General features: G+C 46.9%; 1 protein-coding gene across 1 annotated transcript in view; it reads left to right on the top strand.

Annotated features, from left to right (window-relative positions):
* The window catches only part of ZNRF3 (zinc and ring finger 3), a 406045-nt gene that overhangs the window by 288313 nt on the left and 99525 nt on the right, over positions 1 to 18207 (top strand). Inside the window, exon 3 of the mRNA XM_085633383.1 lies at positions 17847 to 17921. Within this exon, the coding sequence (XP_085489509.1) occupies positions 17847 to 17921 (75 nt within the window). The remainder of the gene's footprint in view (positions 1 to 17846; positions 17922 to 18207) is intronic.

Raw genomic sequence — 18207 nt, 5'->3', positions numbered from 1 at the left:
CCCGTTCAACCTTTTTCCTTTTGTATGATGTGCATGAGGGCTTTCAGTCTGCCGTGCCTCTTTTTTGTCTTTCCATCCTCCTCTGCATCTCCCTGCATTTGGTAATGTGTGTCTGTGAGTTAGGTTTATTGCAGTTCAGATGATAACCCTGACAGAGCTTCATTCATAATTCTTTGCCCATTGCCCGACATACACCCTTCTTCTTGGAATGCATTTATCCGCTACCTACCATTCATCAGATCCTCTTTTATAGAGTTGTCCTTCTTGTGGTGGTGAGGACTCCATCTTGGCTGGCTTCACAGGACACTAATATAAATGACGTCACTCTGTGGATAAGGGCATGCAAACCTTCTGGATTAATCCATCACTTGTCTTTTGGACTCTATGAAAACTCCATTAATTCACCTTGGGATCCCCCATCGTGTGGTGGTCAACAAAGTGTAAGTAGCAAACAGGCCATGCATGGCTTCTACCTCCGGAGAGGGAACAAAGGCTAGTGTCAGTCATTTGGGAAGGTACCATTCCCTAAAGCAATCCGGCTTGGCGCACTCATAAAGACCTACTCCGCGCTCTCTGTTCTACTCCAGAATCTGGGGAGGAACCTTGCTTCGTGCACAGCATATTGGCATGCCAAACGTCCTCCACCTTGCAAGTGGATAACGTTTATGGTCACCACTTGGTCAAGGGGCGATGGCAGAGGTGGAACCACTTGCATTACAAGTTCACCTTTCCAACCTCCTCGACTCTTAATACATTAATGAGACCAATGGCAGCCCACCTGTGATTCATATAAGCTTTGCCCATTCAAAACTGACAGGCTACATAAATAGCCCTGAGCAATAAACGGACTAGAAAATTTACTTGGCTTTTATCAACTTTTCAATATTATATTTTCACTTATATTGTGTTTAATACCCCCGATGAGGTGCATTTGTGCAGGGTTGCTGCACTCTGTGAGGAGAGTGTCTGACACGCAGCTTATGATGGTGGTGTCCAGATTTTTACTATGTTGATCATTGCGTGTTGTGTAGCAAAAGGAGTAGGAAATAAGGCACTAAAGCAGGTGTATGAATTTCGAAAAATGCTTGAGTGGAGTGTAGCCTACGTGGTAAGTGTGTTGTTGGTGTGTCTGTATGCCAAACTGTATGGTGCCCTGGAGCTTGTAGTTGCACCTTTGCTTTCAGTAACAGAGAGAGTTAGCTGCTCACATGATGCATCTACCGTCTTTAAGATGATATATTCCACTTTCAGGATGAAAGCTAGTGAGAGTCTTCCAATGTTCATTTTTGTGAATTATTTTCCCTTCAAACAATGGCCTGTGGTTCTGTGTGGTGGTTTTTGGGATCACCTAAGTCTTTACTTTCTTCCTGAATTTCAGGTGGTCTTGGATGTTTCTGGTCTTAGCAGGGAGAGCATGCCACAATTGTGCTGCTTGTACATAGGAGGAAGTTTCTGTGATTTTCCTAAAAAAAAAATATATTTTTTGTTTTGCAATTACAAAATGTTGACTTTGACCCAAATGGTGGTGTTAAAAAAAAAAAAAAAAGTCTAAGTGATTAATTCTGCTGGACAATTAAAACATGAGCTCAGTTGTGAGGAGCATATTTTCACTGTAAAATCTAACCATGCATGAGCCAATTCGAACAATGTTTGGAGCTCCTTTAGATGAGCTTTTAGTGCTAGGTGGACTGTGGACATGTTCCCCCTGACCCTGCAGCCCATGTCCTAAGTACACTGTCTCCCATTACAGAAGCTGGAGAGGCCATTCATCGCCGATGAGCTGTGAGGGGTGCACAGACTCTCAAAGTGGACATTCACCTGGTTACAGCAGTGTCAGATACATGGAAACATTCACATATGCACTGGCACAGACAAACCCTAGAACAAAGCAGACTTGATATGTTTCTTATGTAGGATGATTTGCGGTATGAAAAAAAAAAGAAAAACAGTGCTTGGAGCGAGTGTGTGCTAGTTGGAGGCAGGGTGGGTCTTTAAGTTGAGCGGTGTCTGTGGCAGACACTTTGATCTCTTGCCAGTAACACCTGGGAGGTGAAGTCTGAGGGATGTTGCTGGTAAGCTGGAGTGTATATTCTAATGATATGTGTTGCAGGGCGTTGGCAGTATATATGAAGAGTACTCCGATTATGGTGGTTTAAAAGAGGTGGGTGTTGGTAGGATGTGTGCAGTCAGGGGTGTGGATTCAATGTGCCCAGAGGTTTGTTTGAGCAAAATGTGCACCGTGGTGGGAGCAAGCAGGTTGTCTGCAGATTTGTATTTGGATAGGACTTGTGTAGAGGGATTGCGTAAGTAGCATTTGTGAAGAAGTGTGTGCTTGTAGAATGTGGGTGGAGGTGTAGTTGAGTTGGAGGCCTATGGAGAAGCTTGGTCAGCTAGTATATGTGCAGAGAAGTTTGAAGCTAGGACTTGTGGACAGGAAGATGTTGCCTCCAGAGACATGTGGGTTTGAGTGAGGTGCTTGCCCATGTTGCTGTATCCCCCTCACACCCCTGTTGTCCGTGTTGCTTTACCCCCTCCTACCTTCTGTTGTCAGTGTTGCTTTCCCCTCTTCCACCCATCGTTGTCAGTGTTGCTTTCCCCTCTCCCACACCTCGTTGTCAGCGTTGCTTCCCCCAATTGTTCATGTTGCTTTTAGTCACTCCCATCCACCTTTCTGTTGCTTTCACCCCCTTCCACCTCTGTTGTTCATGTTGCTTTAATTCCCTCCCACCACCCGTTGTCTGTTACTTTTATCCCCTCTCACACCCCATGCTCAGTGTTGCTTTTACCTCCTCCCATCCTTGGTCAGCGTTGCTCGTGGTCCGTTTTTACTTTTAACACCTTCCACCTGTCCCATTGTCCATATTACTTTTACTCCCTCCCACCCCACAGTCCATGTTCCTTTTCCCCCTCCCCCCTCCAATGTTGTGTGTTGGTTTTTACCGTCTACTACCTCCCCTGCTGTCTGTGTTGCTCTCACCTCCTCCTGCCTTCCATTTTCCATGTTGCTTTTACTGTCTCCAATCTCCCCTGCTGTCTGTGCTGCTTTACCACCTCCCACTGCCCATGTTGCTTTTACCCCCTAACACCTTCCCTATTGTCTGTGTTGCTTTTACCTTCTCCCACCCCTCATAGTCTGTGTTGCTTTTGCCCCACCCCCGTTGTCTGTGTTGCTTCCCACCCCCCCATCACCTGTTGCTTTTACCTCCTTCCACCTCCGTTGTCCTTGTTGTTTTTACCCAATCCCGCCATCCCCCACTGTGTCCGTGTTGCAAATCCCCCCACTCAACACTACCGTTTATTTACCCTACCCGTTATTAGAAAAAACAAAAACACCGCGAGGCACCCAGCGCTGGCTAAATCATAGTTTATTTTTTACAGCTTTATTTTTAGCCATTCTGCATATCCATGCTGCTGTGCTGCATGGCTTAAAGCCAGTGTCAAAGCCAATAATGTTCACATACGCTAGACCTATTGACTTTGCCAATGCTTGTTTAACACTATAACACTGCCTGCATCAAGTCACTGATCCTTACTTTTAGGTCCACCAGAAGCTTGGGACCTAAGTACCTCCAAAATAGGCTGCAGCTATACAATCAAAAAACGAGTTTTGAGATCCAACAATCTGCAACTCCTGAATGTCCCACGATACCGCAAAGCACGACTGGGCTGTAGATCTTTCGCGAGAGCTTCAAAAACCTGGCTCTTTAGGCAGTGACTGCTGGCCCACTCGATCCACACGTGAGATCTCCGCTAGTGCCAGGACACCTCCGTCGAGGTAGCTGTGCGCTCTAGAAATCCTCATTCATTCATCATTTTTTACACCAAATGTGAAACTGCTGAAGGCTTCATGTGACATAATCAAGAACTAGAGATGTTCAGATTACCCAGGCAGCTTCAGCTAAGTCCAGAATGCTTAAAAAATGACATTATTTAAGATGACTCGCATCTTATTTATATAGAGAAGTGGGTTTCTGGCCACAATAATCTATAGGTCAGCACACACTCAAATGTTACTAAAATGTAGCAATATGTGCTCGTGTGATTTATAACACCAAGGTTAACTGCTCATCTTTCTGTTGCTTATTTAAGTGTTTGGTTGTTGAACTGGTATTAATGGGACAAATCTCTGGCCAGACCGTGTTACCGTGTTTACAAATTACAAAATAATAAAGTAGAAGTATAATAAAAAATGTGCAGTTTTGTCGCATTATTTGCTTTTACCTGCCACATACGTTGGTGCTCCCTTGCCACATAATTCCAGTGTCCCTGTTTATGATGTCCTTGCACACTGATCTTTTACTACATCTTCAACATGTGGACTATACACCTGGAGAACAATCGCTTTTTAAAAAATGTTCTGTGCATTGAAACATCTGTCATATTTCTTAGCTGTGTCTTCTGCTTTGCTTCGTTCTTAATTCCTAGTCTCCTCTCACTTGTTTCTCCCAGAGTCCACTGCGCTGTCAACTGATACATTGGTTCACTTCCTGTTTTTCACGTTTCTCGTTAACTGCTCCACATTTCTGGACGTTTGAAGTTTCTTGAAGGTTGGAACCCTCACTCCATCACTATTGTGCCTCTCCATCTTGCTGCTGCTTTTAATGTAGTCTTATATATGGCACTCCCTCTCTAGGGCCACTGATTTTGTAACCTGCTGGCACTGGAGAGTGCCTGACCCTGCGGGATTTCTGTGCCCAACCATTCGACCTATTGCAGCCCGTTTGATGTAGAATTGGCCATGTTTTTTGTAGCTAGTAGGGAAAGCAAGGGCCTAGGAAGCATCATTGACCGCTGCTTCTACTAACCTAGCAAGAGCAACTGTAGCCAGCTCACCTTACTCAGTAGCCATATTGAATGAGTGTGCTAGCACAATCATTCGTTGCAATGCAGACCCCCTTGCATGCAGTCCCCTGAACCAGGCAATGCTGCTTCTTGTTCTGGCCGCAGTGCACATCAGTCGGCCGCCTGAAAACTTGGCTGACTTCTTCACTTTAATCTGCAGGTTTTTTTCTGGTTTTCTTTTTGGTTCTACTTGCAGGTCTCAGCGCCGGTACACTCCGCGTTTTTAAAACCCACTCATTGATAAAAACATGTTTCCCATGGAGATGGCCGAGGACACTGTAGAGTGCAATGAAAGAACCATTTTTTTCTTTTGTGTGCCATATGTTACTTGACTCCTACTGCCACACAGCCAGGGAACGGGAGGTATGTCTTGGACTCGGATCGGAGTTTGGCTGGTCTATAGGGAATGTGGACATTTCGTTGATGGATCACTAGCTCCCTCAATGATTTACTCATGAATATGGGCTGATGGACACCACTGTAGTAGTTTGCATACACATGGTCACCGTTCATTTGCATGGTACTCCGGGTGGTGTATGGTTAGGTTGTAAGACTGATATGTTGGTACCTTGCAGACACTCACACGAACATGGTATAATCTGCAGTGGCTCGCCCTTCCATGTGAATCTGTTTAGGTGTGTTCCTTCCTTGCTGCCCACAAGGAAGTGGTCTTTGCCTGGCACTTTGTAAGGTGTAGCCATCACGTAGCCAACACATGGTGTTCTCCGGTGCTGCCCATTGCATAGGTGGTACATGCTTGGTCCCAGTCAGGGCCTAGCTGGTGAATGTTATACTGCTGTTTGCATGGTCTTTTGGGGGTGTTTGTGTGTCATCATGCTGCAGCTGGTACATTCATGGTTACTGGGCGGTGTTTGGTGCGGTAACCAGAAAGGGCTATTGTGTGCATTGCAACTTGGATACCTTGCAGTGGAAAGTGTGCAAGCATCTCTGTCCGAGCTAGTGAAATGATGGTATCCTGCCACGGCTAGTGTGTGCTGCACTTGGCGTATCTCGCCCAGACCAATGTGTACAGTGTACTCTGCAGAGGCTTGTGTCTGCAAAGTGCCCCGCAAGGGTTGACTTGTATATGCTACCTTGAGTGAACTAGATGTGCATGGTAACCTGTAATGGGTTGAGAGAGCATTGAGCCTGTGTGGGGTCTGGAGTATGCACAGGTACCCTTCAGTGCTAGTGATTTGTTGTCCTGCAAAGGACATTGTGGGATCTGGAGTATGCACGGGTACCCTCCAGGGCTAGTGGTCACATGTTGTCCTGCAGAGGTCTGTGTAGGGTCTGGAGTATGCACAGGTACCCTCTAGGGCTAGTGGGTACAGGTTGTCCTGGAAAGATCCGTGTAGGGTCTGGAGTATGCACAGTTACCCTCCAGGGCTAGTGGTCACATGTTGTCCTGCAAAGGTCCGTGTAGGGTCTGGAGTATGCACAGGTACCCTCCAGGGCTAGTGGGTACATGTTGTCCTGCAAAGATCTGTGTAGGGTCTGGAGTATGCACAGGTACCCTCCAGGGTTAGTGGTCACATGTTGTCCTGCAAAAGACGTGTGGGGTTTGGAGTATGCACAGGTACCCTCCAGGGCTAGTGGTCACATGTTGGTCTGCACAGGCTGTCTGGATACGCTAAGAGCAGGTGGTTGCATATGTGCATGCTGGCTATGAATGTCTGCATCTGTTTCTCAGACAGGCCTGCACACTTTGTGGTTGTTTGCTTGGTACTCTGCACAGAGCGGTGCACTAATCTTTCGGTGTGGTGACTGCTGCGTTCATGACCCCTATGGAGCAGGGGTGCATGATGCATTAAAGGGACTGGTGTGCGCAGAATACCCCTCGGGGGCATGTGTGCCCAGTACTCTGGCTCAGCTTCTGATACATTCTGACCGGTTATGGCCTCCATTTGCCATGCACCCCTGGTACCAAGAGACCCCATTAGAAGGGTTGCATGCTGGCCAGGGCTGCCTGGTACGCTGCCCCTGCTGTGTGTACATGCCGCCCCCTGGGCGCCATGAGTGCGCGTCTCAGACAGGGCCGCCTTTGCTTTGCCAGCCCTTGCTTCCTGGATGACGGCCTGTGTTTGCACGTGAGTCATGCTCCTGGGGACATGAGGGAACCAGGCTCTCTGCTTTTCAAAGCGGCCATGGTCAGGGGACCTGGATGGGCGTCGCAGTGAAGGTGGAGAGGGAAAAAGTGACCAGTTCTGCTGGGATGCAACAATATCTGGCTTGTTGAGCCTCTCCTGGGCACAGTTCGGCTGTGACTTCTGTGTCCCAAGAACTGAGGTGAAGAGGATGGTGACTGGCGCCTGATGTGTGGATTCTGGTACAACGCCAACGTCCCTTGATTCCCAGTCCGAGTTACGCGCGCACTTGGCCTCCGACCCGGAGCCTCTTCTGCCCCTCTCTCACCTTCTGCTGTCAGTGTTCTCACTAGACACGTCCCCAGCAAGATTTGCCTGTGTCCTTTCTCCTTATTACACGTAATCTGTTTAGGGAGAAATGTACGCCAGAGTAGCCGAGCACAGGGGAAAAGAATGCTCGGTTTCTCAGACCGGGGTCTGTCTGCTTCCTTTTCTCAGTGAGCAGCTGAGTGACTTCTTTCCTCGGTGAGCGTCTGGCTGCCTTGTTTTCTCAGCGAGCTGCTAACTGCCTTGTTTTCTCAATGACCGGCTGACTGCCTCGTTTTCTCAGTGACGTGTGTCTGCCTCGTTTTCTCAGTGACGTGTGACTGCCTCGTTATCTCAGGGACTGCCTCGTTATCTCAGGGACTGCCTCGTTATCTCAGGGACTACCTTAATTTCTGAATGACCGGCTGACTGCCTCGTTTTCTCAGGGACTACCTTAATTTCTGAATGACCGGCTGACTGCCTCGTTTTCTCAGGGACTGCCTTGCTTTCTCAGTGACTTGTTGACTGCCTTTTCTCAGTGACATGTTGACTGCCTCGTTTTTTTTTTCAGTGACGTGTTGACTGCCTCGTTTTCTCAGTGAGTGGCCTAATGCCTCGTGTTCTCCGTCTGTTCGTGAACCGGACTTTGCTGTGCTTTTCAGCAGGTCGACGGCTCTGTCCCTGGTCCCCGTCTGTGGAATGCTCCTCCTGTGACCTCATCTAGGTTCTGGGTGTATTTTTTGGCAGTGCGTGCGTCTCTTAATATTAAGCATCTTTATGGGAGACGGGGACACTAGTGTTTTTTATGTTGATCGCTTGTTGATTAGACAAAGTCCTTGTAAACTGGCACACCCAGACATTTGCTTGGGCGGCGAAGTGCTTTCATCCTAGAAAAGTGTTCTCCCATTTCTAGTTCCATTATTGCAAGTATCTGAATCGGCACATAAAGGTGCTACATAAGATGGCTGCATCTTAATGGCCAGTAAGCCGAGTGCTTTACTTGAATTTATAGCAACACATCATACTAACTCAAACATCAACGCTTAATATTAGCTCTTTAAAAAAGGTACACATTTGCTGTACTCCGTGTCAGAGAAAAATGTACGATTTAAATGCTTCTTTGTTTTAAAATCTTTACTCTTCAAACGAGAGCTATGCACGGGTATCACTTAACTTCACTTGCTAAAGAGATGAACATAATTTATAATATGTGAACATGGCACCTAAATGTTCTTCATGCATGCATGCATGTTGTCAGTGAACTGCTTCCCTTCCTGCGCAGCTCCGCCTGGTAGCTGCTTCCGGGTGAAACTCCACTGACTCTTGCTAGTTGGTGTTCAAGGCCCTCCTCTACCCACAGGCTCCCGTCTGCGCTTCATTCCTGGTGGGCTAGTGGGGAGCATCTTTCCTCTGCTGCTGTTTTGCCTTCTGTCCGTTTGCTTTCTGCCTCTTTTTGCCTGTCTGCATTCTTGGCACTCTTTTTTTTTTTTTTTTCTTTCCCCCATTTTTGCCTACTTTCTGAACTTTTTCACCTTCTTTTGCGCTGTGCCCCTACTGCTCGGCCTCTACAGTCTTACCCTCTTCCATTGCTGCCTTAACCCGATTCCTGCCTCCCAGCTGTTCAGCCTTCCCCCTCACACTACTTAATGGCAGCCGCTGTGCCAGAAAATGAGCTATTTCACTGACTTAGCCAGTGAACTGTTTCCCTCCCTGCGCAGCTCCGCCTGGTAGTTGCTGCCCCTTGAAGGTCCACTGACCCTTGCTGGTTGGTGATCGAGGCTCTCCACCACCTGTAGGCTCCCACCTGCCCTTCATCCCTGGTGGGCTAGTGGGGAGCATCTTTGCTCTGCTGCTGGTCTGCCTTCAGTCCTTGTGCCTCTTTCCCCTCTGCCTTCTTTGCATTCTTTTGAAACTTTTCTCTTTTCCACCATTTTTGAATAATTTATTCACGTTTTCACCGTCTTTTGCACCGTGCTGATGCTCAACATGCACGACCCTGCCCCCTTCCAGGACCTCATTTCCTGGTCCCCGATTTCCACCTCCCAGCTGTCCAGCCCAGCCCCTCACACTACTTAATGGTGGCCATGCCAGTCTGCGTCAGTCTGTGCCTGGACCTCACCTAGCGCCATGGACCTTGGCTCTTGGACCTTCCACCGATACGACGCCAGCACCATCATCGCCCTTTACATCGGACGTCACGCCGCCTGCTACCTCGCGTCACTGAAAGACACCCAAGGACCTTTCACTTGCCAAAACTGCAGCTGCACCCTCACCCACCTCCGCACTTTAGCTCACCCAACTGGCTCAGCTGCATCCTCCTAAACACTTTCTTCCTCCATAAACACACCACCACTGAAATCTGGGACCTCCTCGAATCTGTTTCCCCCGACATCGCCTTTCTCATGAAATCCTGGACAAACCCCAGCTCGGGCCTGGACATCGCCACCGCCATCCTTGACTGCCACAAGATGACCCGCAAGGACTGTACCGACCAAACAGGAGGAGACATCGCCATCATCCACAAGAACTTCCTCCGCCTGACCACCCACTCGTAAAACCAAACGACAACCATGGAACATCTCCACTTCCAGATCCGGACCAACCCCACCACCACCCTCCGTGGCACCCTCATCTACAGACCACCTGGCCCCCGCCTGCCTTTCATGACACATCATCCACTTCTTCGCACCCCAGGCTCTTGCATCTACTGATTACATCCTACTCTGTGACCTCAATTTCCAACTGGACAACCCAAATGACCATAACACTCTCATCCCTTCTGCAGAACCTCGCCAACATGGGACTCAAGCAGCTAGTCACCGCTCTGAGCCACACAGCGGTACACATGCTCGACCCAGTCTTCTCCGCCAGCGAGAACATCACCTACAGCCAAACCTCCGAACTCCTCTGGACCAACCACCACTGCGTTCATTTCACCTTAACCAAACCCAACACACCCACGACCCCTCCACGATAATAGGAAAAAGGTCACAGTGGAATACCTCAGTACAACCACACCACTGAAATGCACAGACACCAATACCCCAGCACGCAACCACCACCTCTGACGCGCTGGTGCCCCTGAAAAAAGCACCCAGCAAACAAAACTCCAAGAAAGCCAGTTGGCTCACTGCCGCCCTCAGAGTCCAGATGCACCTGTAGATGGCTCGAGAAGAGATGGAGCAACAAAACCCTGGAAGCCCATGCATACTTCAAAGCCGCCATCACCACACACCACCACCACCTCCTCAAAATTACAAACTTCAAGACTGAATCAACGCCAATGCGCACAACAGCAAATAACTCTTCACCATGGTCAAGGGGTTAGCCAAACCCAACAGCGAGACTACAGAAGTCACACCCTTCCAAGACCTCTGCAACAAACTCTGCACCTACTTCCACCACAAGATCAAGCAGATCTAGATCAAGCAGATCTATGACAGCTATGATACCCAATACCTGCCCATCACTCCCGCCACCACATGCGACGACGACGCCCCCAACAGATCCTGCTCAACTGGACCCAGCTCACCACAGACGATACTCTGAAGACCATGAGGATAATTTACTCCGGAGCACCCTCTGACCCCTGCATGCACCACATCTTCACAGAGTCACCGCCTGCATCGCCCCTGAGTTATGCCACACGATCAACTGATCCATCGAGATCACCACCTTCCCCGACGATTGGAAACACGCGGAGATCAACCCCCTGCTGAAGAAACAGTCCCCAGATCTGACAGACCTCAATTTCAGACCAATCTCCCTGCTCCCCTTCCCAGCCTAGGTCATCAAGAAGGCTATCCACTGTGAGTTCATCCAAGCCATTCATCTAAGCCAGCCATGTCCTGGACTCCTCTCAATCCGGCTTCCGAAGCAACCATAGCACCGAGACTGCCCTCCTCACTGCCATGGATTACATACGCTCCCTCCTTGACTGGAGAGAAACGGCAGGCCTCATCCTCCTGGACCTCTCGGCTGCTTTCGACATAGTCTCCCAGGGTACTCTAAGCACGAGACTCCACGACCCCAGCATCTGTGACAAAGCATTAGTCTGGATCCATTCCTTCCTCACCGGTAGAACACAGCGAGTCATACTACCACCGTTTGATCAGAACCCAAAAAGATCAGCTGCAGAGTCCCCCAGGGCTCCTCCCTGAGCCCCACCCTCTTCAACGTCTACATGGCCCCGCTCGACAGCCATAAGCGGGAACCACAGACTCAACATAGTCTTCTATGCCGACAACACCCAGCTGATTCTCTAACCTCACCAATGAGCCTACAATCACCAGAAACAACTTCCATGAAGGGATGAAGGCCGTCGCTACCTGGATGAGCAACAGCTGCCTCAAGCTCAACTATGACAAGACCGAAGTCCTCATCCTGGGGCCAACACCTCCGCCTTGTAAGACTCCTGGTGGCCCGCCCCATTAGGACCCCCAAAACCCACGGATCATGCACAAAACCTTGGCATCATACTGAACTCCTCGCTCGCAATGAGCCACCAGATCAATGCAGTCTTCCACACTTTTTGCCTGCTTCGAAAGACCCTTCAGGTGGATCCTCACTGAGGCCAGAAAGACGGTCACCCATGCACTCATCAGCAGTAGACTCGACTACAGCAACACAATCTACACAGGCATCGCCTAGAAACTCCTCCGGAAACTACAGAACATTCAGAACGCTGCAGCCTGACTGGTCCTCAACATCCTCCATCGCAGCCACTTCTCCGAACACCTGGGAGAACTCCACTGACTCCCAGTCAACAAAAGAGTTGTGTTCAAGCTGCTCACGTATGCCTAAAAAGCCCTCCACAATGCCGGATCATCATACCTGAATCACCCCCTATCATTCCACGTACCCACCAGACACCTCCGCTTCACCGAACTGGCCCTTGTTACCATCCCTCGGATCCACAAGACCAGGACCGGAGGAAGATTCTTCTCCTACCTCGCCTCACCTCTGGGTATCCCTGTTCCTGACCCAATTCAGGCAGGATCTCAGGACCTGGCTCTTCGACTGAACCTCAGCGCCCATCAGGACCTTTAGACCCCCCGCCCCCTCCCCAGCACATTGAGACCCTCATGAGTGAGTAGTTGCACTTAACAAACACTGATTGATTTATGTTTTTGATGCTTTTATCTAGTGCATAATCAATTAGAAGGCTGCTTCAGGACTCCAGTAAAACCATAGCATGAGCTCAAATTTTTACTGGTCCTGGACACCAACTTGACTTTAAAACATATATAAGCCGAGTGCACAGCTTCCTCACACCTTACTTAGTGGTGTACCATTACATGGCATGTAAAACAATATAATTGGGGTTATGCTGTTGTATACCCAGATCTTTTCTTACAACTGCTATAAAGTCTGTGTGAATGTTGCAAATTGTATTCTCAATAATGCTCCTTGTTAAGGATTCTGTGCATGTAAAATACTCGTACTGATTTGCTCATGTGTGCACATGCTTAGAAGAAAAGTTGGGGTGACCCCATGCAGCAAAATATTCTAGGGTCAGTCTGCATTATACAGGTCAAGTCCGTGTTCAAGAAAAACAGGCAGGACTGTGTCTTCTCCATCCATAAAAAAGACTCAGAAATGCCTTTAAAAAAATATCCATAGATATTGTTTTCCCTTAGGTACATCTGCTGACCTTATTTCGAGTCTTACCTAGAGAGAGCTGTATCTGATTCTCCAGCCTTCTGTTTAAAAATGCATACATAGTTAGATTCATACATGGGTTTTGTGTCAGTCCTCTTCATCCATTGGTCTGTTCAAGTTTCATTCACAATTTGTTTCCAACTACCACAGCTACAATACAGAACAATGGGTCAGCCCACAGTTAGACCTGACAGCCTTAGGGTGGTCCTCTCCCCCTCCCAATTTTTTTGCCTGCCTCCCTCCATTTGTCTGACCTTGTTTCTGCTGGCTTTAGGACTCTGTGCCCTTTACCACTGCAAATCAGTGCTTAAGTGCTTGTGCTCTCTCTCCCCTAAATGTGGTAACTTTGGCTTAACCTCAATTGGCATATTTAATTTACTTGGAAGTCCCTAGCAAAGAGCACTACATGTGCCCAGGGCCTGTAAATTATTTGCTGCTAGTGGGCCTGCAGAACTCATTGTGCCACCCACTTCAGTAGGGTAAACCTCATTTACCATTACAACATGGTCGTTACAACAACCGCGCTGTTACAACGCATGCCATTACAACACAAGTCAGAACAACGACTTGCTCTAGGAGTCAGAAGGTGTTGCATTTAAAATCCAACACCTTCCCTACTGTTGCACAGACTGGAGTTGGTATAGTAAATGATGCTCTAGGGGGGGCGCTGGATGTTGGAATAGTATCATTTACTATACCAACTCCAGTCTATGCAACAGTTGGGAAGGTGTTGGATTTTAAATGCAACACCTTCTGACCCCTAGAGCAAGTCGATGTTTTGACTTGCGTTGTAATGGCATGCGTTGTTACAATGCAGCCATTGTAATGACCGCGTTGTATAGACATGCGTTAGCCCTCTAACTATGGCTCAAGCCTGCAACTGCAGGGCCTGTATGTGCAGTGTTACTTGCCACTTCAAACTGGCTAGATAAACCTCTTGCCAGGCCTAAGCCTTCCATCTTTATACATTAGAAGCGCTATATAAATACAAACCTTCTTTCATCTTCTATCCTTCTGAATCCAAATAACTGACTAACATATCCACAACTTAAAATTTACTTGCATGTTACACTATACTAATTAAACACTAATCCTCTATGGGTCCCGTAGTACCGTGCTACTCGCCGAAAAAGCGCTTTGACGCCTCGTCAGGGGTAGTAAGTGCTATACAAATGCAATTACAATGCAATACAATATGTCACCTCTATGGTAGGCCCAGTATGGCCACAGGGCAGGGTACAATGTATTTCAAAAGCAAAATGTGCCCTTTTAATTTTCACATGTCTTGGTAGTGAAAAACTCCCCATTCGTTTTTCACTACTGCAAGGCCTATCCCTCTCATAGGATAACATTGGGGTTAACGTATTACACCTTTTAAGTGTAATTCTCAGTTGTGAGGAGATACCTTTTAAGCTTGGTGTCACTGGACTCACAATTTAAAATCACAACTTGGGGTGAGGTTGGATTTTAAATTACAGTTTGCCAATTCCCACTTATGGAAAGTTGCCATTTACTTACTTTAGCCATTTGGTGTCCGCTGCCTGTCTCTGTTAAGTCTGTGTTGGGTGACATCTGGGCTTTGTGTATTCCTTCTAGACAGCCACACACAAAGGAAGCTTTTGGTGTGTCCTGATTGGCTATTCCTGGGAGATGGAGGGAGGAGCTATGCACTGCCTTATTTTAAGAGCTACATACTCCCTGTAGTGAGTCTGGAGCCAGGGCAGGACGGGAGGACCTCTGTGCACTTCAGATATTTAAAGGCACATCTGGGTTTAAGTACTGGGCCTCTGACACCATATCTTAAGTACACTTCTGGAAGTGTGACTACTCTGCCTGGATTAAGAGCTATTGTTCTGCTGTGCTGCTGAAAGGACTGCCACTGTGCTGGACTACTGCCTTGCTGTACTTGTACCTTGCTGAGCTGCCCTGCTGCTTGCTGTTCTTCTGCCTGGTGAGAAGGACTGGACCTGCATCACTTGAACCCAGAGTGAGTCCAGTGGCTTGCTAACTTGACTCATGTTCTAACTATCGGGGATCTCAAAGACTTCAGCTACCTGCATCTGGACTCTATAAGTTGTGAGTCTCCCCTACCGAGTGGTGCCACCCCAGTCCTGGACACTTGGAAGTAAGGCCTAAGGTGCTACTACAACCACAATAGAAGCATTGGAATCAGTGCATTTTCCCCTTTGCGTGGGCTGAACCTGTGCATCTTCACCTTTACGTTGATTGGAACCAGTGCATCTTCATTGAAGTGTGGAACAAAGCCGGTGCATTGCACTCAGAACCAGTGCATTGCCTTCTGAATTATCACCTACTGTGGGAGCAGTAGGCTCGCACTGCCTTTAGAAACCGGTGTCTTGCACTCAAAACTGATGCATCGCCCCCATTGTGTGGTGAATCTTAACGCATCTTGCCAACTGCGTGGTCGTCACGGACGTATTGCTTCGGCTGCACCTCACCTCCTCTTCGACTTAGACGCAAGGTACTTTGGTTCAGTGAACCCAAGTGGGTCCCTGTTTCCAGCCTGCGGCCCATCGCGATCGACCTGAACTTTTGACTTTACCCCAGTCCAGTGCGACCAGATAACCCATCTGAGCACTAAGTGCTCTTAAGCGCAATTTTGCATTTATTCTATCAAAATTCATATCTCAACTTCTACATATTGGATCTTTGTCATTTTGGTCTTGTTTTATTTAAGCTCTGTGTCTCACCTGGTGTGTAGTTTTTAGTGGTGTTTTCACAGTGTTATTGTTTGAAGTGTTGCACAAATAATTTACACATTGCCTCTTAAGTGAATCCTAACTGCTCTGTGCTAAGCTACCAGAGGATGAGCACAGGGTAATTTAGGGTGCGTTGTGACTTATCCTGACTAGAACTGTGGTTCCTGCTTGGACAGGGTGCATTCCTCTGCCAACCACACACCCTATTTCTAACACCCACTTTAACCATTGGCTGTTTTAAACTGCAAGTGATGGCATTTCACCTGATCATATGCTGACAGCTGTCTGAAAGTGAGATCACTTCAGGTCCATGGTAGTTGTTCCACGGCCGCTTGACCGCTCCTTTATCTTTATATATTGTTTTTTGCATATTTCTCCAACAAGAAAAAAACTTTCCAAGGCCAGATATATTAGCTTTGCCAATGCTTGCTTGTTTGTGTGTGTGTGATCTATATGTTACTAGTTGGAGTTGTATTGGGGGGGGGGATCAGGCAGATTACTTAAATGAGTATTAATACATAGCGATAATAGTAATCCCTGTTATTTTCAGCAGTGCTAAACTGTTATAGCAAGTGCTATATGAAATGTTTGCACATACATGGTTCATAAACTGCTGTTTGAAATATTTTTAACATATTACACGATGATAAAACAAATCTAACCTTGCGGCTTTGAGTCTATAATCTTATCGATTTAAGACATGCCCCTGACCTGCCTTCCTTAAACCTCATGATGTTATGTTAGGAAGTTTATAAAGCCCAGTAATGTCTTGGTTCTGTTTGGAGTACATAAGCTTGGTAATGGGACCACCCAAAGTTCCTAGTACTATTTTGACGATTGATCCTTAATTTGTGTATACAGAGCGTCAGCCTTGTATGCTGGAAAAACACCATCTTGCAGAGTACTTCTGCAAAAACAATGATGTCAAAACATGAAGTCTTTTTATGAAGCTTTTATTTCCATAGGTTTTTTTCTACTATTTGTATGATCTCATAGCACTCTTGAAAACTGCGTGCTTTCCACATGGCTGTCATTGTGTTTGCTAAGTGGCTGATAGATTGGCATATTCAGTGTATAGACTAGTCAAGATATACTATATGCTTATGTGCATGTGCCATAGACCTTGATGTATGATTCATGTTACAAGTTCGAATGATTATCCTTTTCCCAGCCCAAAGTGTTAGTGATGTTAAATTGCATTATTTGGAATCGACTTAGATATTGAGCTGTGCTGCTTGTGTGGTATGGTTAACCTGGGCTCTAAGAAAGAGAGGTCCAGTTAGGCCAAAGGGGTCCAGGTAAATAGCACAATATAAAATAAAATTTCCCTTTTTGTGACCACTTATTCATCTTATCACTAGTTTGCACTAAACCATGCAATTCTACACTACAACATTAAACGAACAGTGGTGCATGGTTGAGGTACAAGTAGCAGAACTGAGTTACTGTACAGTTCCACAATTTGACACAGCTGTGCCCTACATTTGGTCGCACCTTTCTACTATAGTTATATTAATGTCTTTGATTAACTCAGAAAAGTAATATGTTGAATTGATCCCAATTGTTGTTAACAGTTGATGTGTTGAGGGTTGGACTCAATCCCCTTGTCTGAGCGGGAGCTACGTTTCTGTGCCTGATCAGGGTGACCACCGTGCAATTGCTGATCTTGGGGCCAAAAGTCAGCTTGCCCCTGGTTTGGTCTGTCTGACAGTATGAAGGTGTACCCCTCATGTCAAAGGTCACCCCTATTCCTGCTTGCTGGAAGATAAGACCGATTTCTTTTAGCAGATATTGTTTTCAGACTCCCTAAGACCCAGCTAGTATATGGAAAGTGATGGTTGTGCTTTGGTCCTGCAGAATCAAGGCTCCAATAAGTTTCTCACCCACAGTTGGCAGCGTGCATGTTCATTCAATAAAGAGTTTTTTCCTTGATTTTGATGCTAATGATGATGTGGACTGTGGTCATGAATTTTAACTCACACATGCTCTTGGTGGAATAGATTTAAGAGATTCCCCCTCCCTCTTAAAGGATAGTTCATGTATATATGTATATGATCAATTTCACAGATCTGGAATTATCATGTTTTATCATATTTAATTAAGGGGTTCGGATGAGCTCGTCAAGTCAATGTGTAGACTTAATCCTCTTCTTCCTATAAAGTTCTTTCAGTTCATACCTTTCCTTGTTCATGAACTGGTTGTCATGCTGTCCTTTGTCTCATCTCTGTAGGCGAAGCGAGCAGTGCAGCGAGGCGCCACAGCTGTCATCTTCGATGTGTCCGAGAACCCAGAAGCGGCTGACCAGGTATGTGGCTATCATGATACTGGTGTTCTATCAATATTGTTGTATAAGCCTTATTTCGATAGTACATGCCATAAATGCTGTAAAAACACCGTATTGAATAAAAAGTGAGCAATACGAGCAACAGTACAATAGGAATCATAGATATACGGAAGCAGCCCGTCCAATGTTCGTCAGCCAGGACACAGTATACTAATCGATGAATAGACCATAAAGCTACTAATACAACATTACAGTCAAAACATGCAAAAAAACTGTTTAAAAATGGGAGGATAAAAACATTACAGTG

This window comes from Triturus cristatus, chromosome 11 (assembly GCF_964204655.1).
Source record: "Triturus cristatus chromosome 11, aTriCri1.1, whole genome shotgun sequence".
In the NCBI taxonomy this organism is placed as follows: domain Eukaryota; kingdom Metazoa; phylum Chordata; class Amphibia; order Caudata; family Salamandridae; genus Triturus; species Triturus cristatus.
This window is presented reverse-complemented; position numbering and strand designations above follow the sequence as displayed.